Here is a 9,654-nt window from a genome sequence, read left to right as displayed (position 1 = left end):
TACTAACAAGGAAAATGTAAATTTATTTTATAAGATGTCCGCTTCAGATTTAAGACATGGATCTTACATTCATTCAGCGTTGGTGATGTGTTGCCTTGTGATTAATTTGTCCGCACTCAGTCCTTATCCAGACTCAATCAAGTGTGTTTATTTTTCATTTCTAAAATTACTGCCGCTTAATTGAGTTTTGCTAAATGCTGCACAATCGCTAACTTGTCTGGCAAGGTGTCCCCAGGCAGAGAAAGAAAGAACGAACGAGAGAGAGGGCAGTCGATGCGGAGTCTCAGTTTTTACCCGGAGGTCCCGGCGAGTTCCGGTTATCTCCAAATGGGCAATTAGTCCGTTATAGTTACAACAATTTGGGCCTCGATCAACAGTATCAAATCAAGCCGAGAGCCTTCAGGAAACATGTGCTGCCACTTCCTGTTTTGTGGTTGAAGTCACGCACTGCTGAGGTCAGGTGTCTCTTAAATATGTCATGCCAAAGGATGCTTGTAATGCTGACTCGTGAAAATATTGTTTATCTGAAAGGGGGGAGCGGGGGGGGGGGGGAATACACGCAGCATCTATTCGTGCTGACTTCACATTGAAGCGCATCTTAATACAGTGGAAGATTGAGTGTATTGCAGATGATTGACATTTAAGGGTGTCAAATTGTTCCTCAAAGCCTTGCTTGTAAATTTAATAAAGACTTTTATGATGGTGATGGGTTGAAATAAATTCATTCATTTTACATTATTTCCCTGGGGAAACATTGTTTTGAAATTGGAAAAATATTGTGTACAGTGCATCAAATGAAAGCAATTAGTGTCACATCGAAATGTAATTTAGCATCCCGTGTATTTCCCCGACAGAGATGTTGGTTGCACATCGCAGTGTTCAATATTAAGTCAGATCCATGTACGTGATAGGTCACGTGACTCGGGTCCACGTTTGAGTTGGTAAACACTGCCCTCCTATGGCTGTCTACCGTTATTGCATCGTTAACGTTGTATGTATTCCTTTTTAATAAACAGTAAAGGTATTGCAATTTGTGATGCTTTTTTGGAATAAATGTTTTAAAATTGTGAAAGTATATATATATATATATATATATTTTACCTGTAAATATATAATCATTACTGTATTGAATATATTATTATATATATTTACCAAATGTGTTTCTTACCCAATGTTTCTTGATAGCATTAACGCTTACCTGGTTGCTCTATTTTTGTCAAGTATTCTGTCAAAATGTGTCCAATTTACAATTTTTTGCCCTTTTGGTAGGCTTTTCACCAATTTTATTTCCTTTTGTCCGGTGTGACCTAAATTTCGACGCAAGTCTGAACACCATCACTAGCCTAAGCTAACGCAGTAGCGGTCGTGTACGTGTTGTCATCCATAGAGTGCCATTAATTGTTTTTAAATACAAAATCATTTTACGAAACTCTTTATTTGAACTCAATAAGGGGTACATTAAAAGACATTTCTATTGAAACCGTTTAAAAACAAAAATTACAACTACAGTAAAGAATCTCTATATAAAAACATGCAAAAAAACGCACGAGTGTATGACAAAGTCAGTTTGTCAGACGCTCTTCATTGACTGTGTTTTGGTTGTCCACGACACAAGTGTGTTTCTTAAACCCGTTCTTAAAATGAAACTGTTTCTGACACACGTTGCATTGGAACGGTTTCTCGCCGGTGTGCGTTCTCATGTGCACTGCGATGTACCACTTTGTCGTGAACCCTTTAGCACACACCGGACATGAGAAGTGTTCCCTGCTCGAGTGTGACCTCATGTGTCTTTTCAAAGCATAATGCCAAGTGAATTTCTTACCGCAAAACGAGCATGCAAATGGTTTCTCTCCGGTGTGTTTTGCCATGTGTCTGTTTAAACGGGCAAGCTTTGCAAAAGTTTTCCCGCATTCAGAACAGTTAAATTTGGGGTTGTCAGAGTTGGTGACAGTGTGTCGTCTCCTGTGCGAGCGGAGCAGACCTATGGTCGGGAAACTTTCCGTACAAACGGAGCAGGAAAACACTTTCTGTGTTTGTTGGTGTGATTTCATGTGTCTCTTCATATTTCCCTTGGAGGAGAATATTTTATGACAAAACGAGCAACGGAAAGATTCCGCTGTTCCGTAATCACAGTCGTCTTCTATATCTGACAATGGAGCGAAGGTGCTTTCTGGGTCCGAGTGTCGTTGCTCAGTTTGAGGTTCGTCAGGCAACGTGAACGTGACGTCAGCATCTTCCTCTTCTGTCACCTCTGGCCATTGAGGTTGCTCCACATCCTGACTGTTCCACACATCCTCCTCTTCCTTTTTAATGAGAGGGTGCTCTGCGGCTGGCTCCTCTTCTTGACCCTTCAACAACACCCGCTGCATGTCTACATTACACAAGGACAGCAAAACATCATTAATCAAAAGTATGTTTGGATGGACAAAAACGTCTCTCTCTCTCTCGTTATGTGGGAGAAGAAAGTTCACCAACCTGCCTGCTGTATGCCACCATGAGACTTTAAAACGGCGCCCAGCAGTTGGCCTTGTCGCTCTTTCTCCTCCTTTGTTCGACTAAGTTCCTCCTCGTACTCCATTATGGTTCTTTCAAAAAGTTGATATATTTCTTCCACAGCGTGGTTTAGTCGCTGCTTCATTAATTCTCTCAATATGGTGACTTTACACATTTTGCCACGATCGAGCTGGCTCGCTGCTTAGTGACGTGTTCCCCAATTTGAACGCCCCTGTCTCCGTCGCTTGCAGCTAGCAAGCTAAGCTAAGGAGAACGTCTATAAACTTGTTCGCTTTGACGAGCTGAAGCTCAAGGCCGCGACAGTTTTGTTTCGTGTCGAACGTTAGACGTGTGTGCTGCTGGAAGAACAAAATCAACCGAGGAGGGGGAAAAACGATCGATTAAGATCAACGCTGGCGCGCTCTCTCGCTCAGTAGGCAGTTGTATTTTCTTCCGTATTTTTCTTCTTCTGTTTGTGCTTGTTGAATAGCGTTCGGCAAATAAAGTTTTATGTCCCACACCGCCGCCTACTGGTACATAGAGAGAGAGAGACCCCTAAATTGACTGTCGGAAAAAAACGTGATATACAATATAAAAACGAAAATTACCATATTATAACTGCAGATAATACGCGCACTACTACTACTTCGGCCACAAAAACAACCACCAATGTTAAAAAAGGGCAATTTCTATTAATAAGGCTCGAGAGTTGAGGTTGGGTACCAAGATAGCGGGAAAAAAAGTTCAACTCTTGACAATATTACCTGTATGTTTGTCTCTAAGTTCTGAATGTATCTCTTTGTTCCCTCTCATTTTATTGCTTTTCAGAGTCCCTGTTTACATGGGTGTCTCCAACCTAAGTGGTGGGGTTTCATGCGAGCCACTGGAGACACTTGAATTTGTTTTCCTATGTGTGTGGATGAGAGAGATTACTGTGTACATGAATCAAGAATCCATCAAAGCGTTACACTGCAAAAACATTGTCACATTACCTATATCAGAGGTATCAACACAGCTGCTAAAAGCAGATTAAGAAAGTTGAGGCCTCCGCCTTGCTTCTCCGTCTTCTTGTCTTCCTTTCACACTTTCACATAAATATGATACAAATATATTTCACATATGTATTTATTGCAATCTATTAGTAATATTTGCTCTGGGTTTTTACTACATGAAATATCACTCAATACTATGTTTTCAAATCATAGCAATAAAACATTCATCTAGGTTTTCGTGAGCGCGGATGGCTGTTTGTCTTTGTGTGCCCTGCAATCGGCTGGGAACCAGTTCAGGATGACCACGTCTACTACCCGAAGACCGCTGGGATAGGCTCCAGCACGCCTTCGACCCTCGTGTGGAAAAGCAGAACAGATAATGAATGGATAGATATTGAACATTTTTTACGTTGATATGCATTGTTTCATACTTACTGTAAATAGAACATATGTAACCTAAGTACTAGAAAATTTATGATGCGACATTTCATTATCTGTTATAATAATAATAATAATAATAATAATAATAATAATAATTATTATTATTATTATTATTATTATTATTATTATTATTATTATTATTACTATTATAAAGTGATTCATTTAAGATGTGAAAAATGTAAAAACGAAACTTCAAAAACTGACGTCAGTGAAAGACGTCGCCGAACAAGCCAAAAGTGGGCGGGGTTGTAGTCCTGGTAGTTTTTCAGATGTCTGAGGTAACCTCTGACTTGTGGTGCGCTGTGATTTGATTGGTCAAAAGTTTACGTTGTAAATCCCTACTCCACCTTCAGTCCGTATTAAAATTGCCAATGCGCGGTTCTCCGGAGAGTTTGAGCACAGACAGAAACAAACGTCTCCCGACAGACGGGACAGACTACCACAAGAGGAACCCACGACCACGAGCAACAGGGTAAACTCACACTTTTATATCCGAAAGTTCGAGTCTTCTTATTTAAACTGGCCTTTTAACTTTGTGCAGCCGTGTTGTTTAACTAGCTAAATTGACGTCACATGTCCTTATTAGCTTGATTCGCGACATAAATGTCGCAATTGTGTTGAATGTTTCGAATGTGTGAGGAGTTGTGATTGTTTTTTTAATTTATTGATTTATTTATTTTGCTAAAGCACAAAATGACAAATGTGCACACTCGTAGTGAGTTCGTCATCTGGGTTAAAGTTCGTCATCCATAAAGTGCTAGGGAAGTCAGCTGCCGTGTCACTACGATCGTAACACTCCGCCCTCTTTGGGGGTCTATTTGACGTACCAATGTCTTCTTTACAGGAAGGACTAATATAACATTTTTGTATTTATCCTGTTAAGATTTAGTTGTAGAGCACATAAAATCGGTGTTGACTATAAAGTCCTTTACGCTTCAGCGTGGTGGAAAGTAACATGTTTTTCAGATGTTTGTACTAAAGTAGTTTATTCATATTTCTAAACCTGATGCTATCATATGACAGAGCAAGACGTGACTGTCAGTTTCGGGGTCAGTTTAACAACCCCATCGCTCTCACTGAGTCAATTTGTGAGTCACACTCTCAGTCTTCGATATTGTAATGTGGAATGTGATAATGCCTGAACATCAGTGGCAGATTTCGTCGTTCAGTAATGCTAAATATTTCTCAATCAATTAATTAATGGGGTAATCGATAGAATAATGAATTCCAAAAATATGTATAAGCTGCAGCCCCAGTTTGGTGGTATGCTGCGGTATTTTTGTAATGTAAAATGGTTGCCTTGGCTCAATATATGTTGAGAGACATGACGTAAGATAAGGGACAGCAGTTGTAAGGTATGGTGCTTTTCAAATATAACACTACTCTACTACTGCAGGTGTCTCAACAGTTTGTTGCTGACATGCCAGTTGGCCGCTAGATATCAAAGGTCATTTCAGCTCAATAGCTCTTGCAGTACACCACTTCAACAGAATGCAGCAGAAAACCTTCAAATAAGGTTTAAATTGCCACGTTTGGTTGTAGTGTTCTTGTTTCTGATAACAGCCTTTCCGTCAAACATATGTAAGTTTTCTCCAGAAATCTTCTCAAGTGAGTTTATCAGGGAGTCGCAGTTGTAATAAAACTTATAATCACGCAGTGCCTGTTGAAACACGTTGCCCAACCGAGATGTTGCAACAAGATGACATTTTGCAGTCAGAGTGCACTGGGTGATGACAGCAACAGAAGAGAATGTCACCCTTGACCACATCGTTGACGAAGCTCGTTAGCAATTATGGGGTAATAAGGCAAATTCACGATACAAATCAATGAGTGTTCTTATCTTAAGCAAACATGATATGATCAAATTACTATCTCAATAGAACCTCCTGTGTTGGGTGGCCTGGGCTGCCAGGGGCACATTTATGACCTAAATTTCATTTGTTTCATCTGTATTAATTTATTCCCATTTATATTTTGCTTGTTGTATTTCTCTTTGAACTGGTTGTGAATTTAATTTCTATTTATTTTTTGGGAGTGGGTCCTGTCGGGGCGGCACGATGGCCCGACTGGTTAGCACAATGGCCTCACAATACGAAGGACTTAGGTTCGATTCCGGCTCCGGCCTTCCTGTGTGGCGTTTGCATGTTCTCCCTGTGCCTGGCTGGGTTTCCTCCCACATTCCAAAAACGTGCATGGCAGATTGACTGAACACTCTAAATTGCCCTTAGGTATGAGTGTGAGCGCGGATGGTTATTCGTCTATGTGTGCCCTGCGACCTGGCAACCAGTTCAGGGTGTACCCCGCCTACTGCCTGAAGATAGCTGGGATAGGCTCCAGCACCCCCGCGACCGTTGTGAGGACAAGCGGTAAAGATAATGGATGGATGGATGGATGATTATGATCGGCTTCATATTTTGTGCTTCATATTTCTTGACCGATTTCATTCAGGAGTCGCAATGGCAGACGGCGAGAAGACTGAGACTGGAGTTGCATCTAACGGGGAGCAACAGGTGATGTGCACTACGACCTAAAACACAATTTACAAAACCTCTGGCACTGTGTTTGTGTTTTTCTGATTTTTGTTTTGCTTTCCTCCCCATAGAACGTTGTTTCTCGAGTAAGCAATTTGCCATTGGTGAGTTCGGCTTGCGATGCGGTGTGCAACGCCTACACGAGCACCAAAGACAGCGTGCCCATGTTGAAAGGAGTGATGAATGTGGCCGAAAGTGGCGTCCGAACTATTGGAGCGGCTGCCGCCACGGGATCCAAGCCTCTTTTGAACATTATTGAACCACAATGTAGGTCTGGAGTTTAATAAAGAGGGTCTTCGGTTCATGACAGTCCCGTAATACGATGTTCACAGGTCATGAACGGCGCATTGAAGTTGTTTGGCGGCAGTATAAAACGTCAGCATGAGAAAGGCACACTCCCTCACCACTGTATTTATTGTTTTATTTATGGTAAAACCTTGGAAGTTTTCTTCATCCAAATATTTCCTGTAATGACTGTGTTAGCTTTGGGTATATTTGCAAACAATTCCGTTTTGTTTTTTCCTCCTGAGCAAGCCTCGTAATCTAAATGTTTGAAATGTTCCATTAACGCAGCACAATAACAATCCCTAGCGTCATTATTGTAACTTTTTGTGCCACACAATGTAAAAATGTCACATGTGCTTTTCACAGTGGCGACAGTGAATGACTACGCCATGAAAGGTCTGAATAAGATGGAAGAGAAGCTGCCTATTCTTCAGCAGCCAGCGGAAAAGGTCAGAAAGGAAACCTATTTTGCGACATTTTTGTTTTTGATCAAGCCCTTTTATAGTTTTTTTTTTTTTTTTAATTTATAGAGGGATCCCGATTACATCAACTAATATGGTCATAGATATTGCAAGTGTACCTAATAAAGGGGCTGGTGATTTAAGTAATGACTTTAAATTATCGTTAAAAATTGTAAAGACACAATCACTTAAGAGTTTCTGGTTGCTTTCGAAGCATTTTTTTTCCTAGTAAACAAAAATTGAATTCAACCTTTTTGAAGTCAAATTACATGTACTGTACAAGCTTAAAAAGGTTACTTAACCACTGTGTATTATTTCTCTGATGGAAGTATTGGGGGTGGTGGCTTTGCTTCAGTTAAATTATTAAGGTGCTGATGTAAAAGCAGTAGTTAGAGTAAATAATTGAATGGGGAAAAATTTAAACTGCAAGTATGCAACAATCAAAAGAAAAGTTATAATAAAAAAGGCCCAAAACACTGAAATCAATTATGTCAGTCATCGTTATTTGATTTGGTAAAAAATGTGCACCAGCAATGTTTCTGAACATTGCCTTTACAGCCTGTAAATATACTATTTGGGCAAGCAACAATAACACCTTTTGGTTCTTAGCTTTAGCAAATCGTTATCAGTGTAAAAAACACACACATACACACTCATGTCACATAAATGCAATACACAACCCCATCAACACTTTTGTTGGCTTCCCCCCAACCCCTCCTTGTTGATTCCTATTATGGCGCAACTGTAAATGGGCTATGGTGGCGCTCCCGTTGGCTGCAAAGCATGACCTCTGCATATTGCATTGGCGGTAGCCCCTGTCGTTGGAAGCAAACTTAAAAATCCACACATGACATTATTTTCAACGGTCTTCTTTCAGGTGGTGTCAGACACATTCGGAATGGTGTGCCAATCGGTGACAGGTGCCAAAGACGCCGTGGTCGTTGCCAAAGACGCCGTCGTTGGGGTCGTTATGGGCGGCATGGAGAAGACCCGGGCGGCTGTCAGTGGAGGCATCAGCACCGTGATGGGCACCAGCGTGGGCCAGATGGTCAGCAGCGGCATGGGCATGGCCCTGACTCGCTCCGAGGACTGGGTGGAGCAAAACCTGCCACTTACAGAAAGGGAGCTGGGTGGGTAGTCATTGGAATGGGTGTGTGAATGTATTACTACTTTTCACAATCTCATTAAATGTTGTTTTTCAGCTGCTGTGGCTGAACCTGACACTTGCCAGGGGGCCGTCTCATCAGCCAAACCCAGCTACTTTGTCCGCCTGGGCAACCTCTCGACCAAAGTGCAAGAGCGAGCGCTCCAGCAATCTCTGATGCGCGCTCGACGAGCCAGAGATGCCACACACGCCGCAGTGGCCCAAATGACCAGCACTCTGGACCTGCTGGAGACCGCCCGTACCAGTATGGCTTCGGGCAGCAACCAAATAGGGGGCGCAATAGAGCAGCTGCAGCAGCGCTGGACTGAGTGGAGCCAGAAGCAACCTGGAGGTGGGCAAGCTGATTCCGATGGGAGCCAGAATGAGGCGGAGGTTGGTGCTTTTAGAAGAACTTGGTTATTCCTGTACTTCACATTGTCTAGTATACTGTAAGCAGGAAATGAATGTCTTTGTTAAAACAACCCAACATGTTATGACAATTAATCTATTGTTGTTGAAATGGGTTGTATATCAACAAGAGCTAAAATGCATCCTTGGGTAATACAAATTTTCATGCCTAATATCAACTGTCATTTTCCACAGCGATTGGAGTGGCGCGTGCTCTCCATGGTGCGGGGCCTTAGCGAGCAGTTGTCTTCGGCTAGCTCCAACGTGGTGTCGAGCGCTCAGGGTCTGCCAGGAGCCGTGCAGGAGCAGCTGACCAGAGCGAGACGCTCGGCCGACGAACTGCAAGCCTCTCTATTGGACACCAGCGCCCTTACGCCACTCCTTCTGGAGAGGAGCCGTCGCCACTTGACCCAAGTACGAATTTCCCCACCTCATCTGTTTGTGACGGATTGGATTGTGCCATGTGTTAAACGTAATTGTTTACCCAATTTTTCTAGGTTCAACAGTCTCTGGATGGTGTCACGGAGTATTTGCTCAACAACACACCACTCAACTGGCTGGTGGGACCCTTTGCCCCCATGGTCACAGAGAGGATGGGGGGAGAGACGCAGTCTGCCGGATCACTCCAACAAAATTCAAACGATTTTTAATCCTGATTTTGTTTTTTTCAATAATTGTATTACATAGTATTAGATCTCTACCTTCTGTAAGTGGTGGAAAAACATGAGGACTTGCCATCTTCTATGTTGATGATTGGCTATATTGATATTTTGAGCTCTAAGTATATCCCAAAACATTGTAATCATTTCAATCTCAATTTACGAACTTGCCCTTAAAATTAAATGCCTTAAAATGTACTAGGAGATAGCAAATAAATCAATGCCTTTACAATGAACCCC

General features: G+C 42.0%; 2 protein-coding genes across 3 annotated transcripts; one reads left to right on the top strand and one right to left on the bottom strand.

The window, feature by feature from the left end:
* Positions 1 to 1,416: 1,416 nt before the first annotated feature.
* LOC148324575 (uncharacterized) lies at positions 1,417 to 2,989 on the bottom strand. The gene is made up of 2 exons (XM_088313500.1): positions 2,476 to 2,989; positions 1,417 to 2,371 (listed from the first exon to the last, which is right to left on the bottom strand). Exons 1-2 carry the CDS (start codon positions 2,666 to 2,668, stop codon positions 1,563 to 1,565), a joined length of 1,002 nt encoding a protein of 333 aa, XP_088169626.1. The 5' UTR covers positions 2,669 to 2,989; the 3' UTR covers positions 1,417 to 1,562.
* Positions 2,990 to 4,236: 1,247 nt separating this feature from the next.
* Positions 4,237 to 9,650, top strand: plin3 (perilipin 3). Of its 2 annotated transcripts, XM_088312994.1 has the most exons (9): positions 4,237 to 4,398; positions 6,155 to 6,292; positions 6,375 to 6,436; positions 6,529 to 6,724; positions 7,109 to 7,191; positions 8,081 to 8,333; positions 8,406 to 8,740; positions 8,951 to 9,169; positions 9,253 to 9,650. In XM_088312994.1, the coding sequence occupies exons 2-9, from the start codon at positions 6,157 to 6,159 to the stop codon at positions 9,403 to 9,405; spliced, it is 1,437 nt and encodes a 478-aa protein (XP_088169120.1). In that variant the 5' UTR covers positions 4,237 to 4,398; positions 6,155 to 6,156; the 3' UTR covers positions 9,406 to 9,650. The 2 variants fall into 2 exon arrangements, with proteins under 2 accessions (XP_088169120.1, XP_088169121.1); XM_088312995.1 differs by lacking the exon at positions 6,155 to 6,292 and having other exon boundaries at positions 4,240 to 4,398.
* Positions 9,651 to 9,654: the final 4 nt, after the last annotated feature.

The sequence above is a fragment of the Idiotropiscis lumnitzeri genome, chromosome 13 (assembly GCF_059441095.1).
Source record: "Idiotropiscis lumnitzeri isolate Australia: NSW breed Sydney's pygmy pipehorse chromosome 13, RoL_Ilum_1.0, whole genome shotgun sequence".
NCBI classification, from domain to species: Eukaryota; Metazoa; Chordata; class Actinopteri; order Syngnathiformes; family Syngnathidae; genus Idiotropiscis; species Idiotropiscis lumnitzeri.
This window is presented reverse-complemented; position numbering and strand designations above follow the sequence as displayed.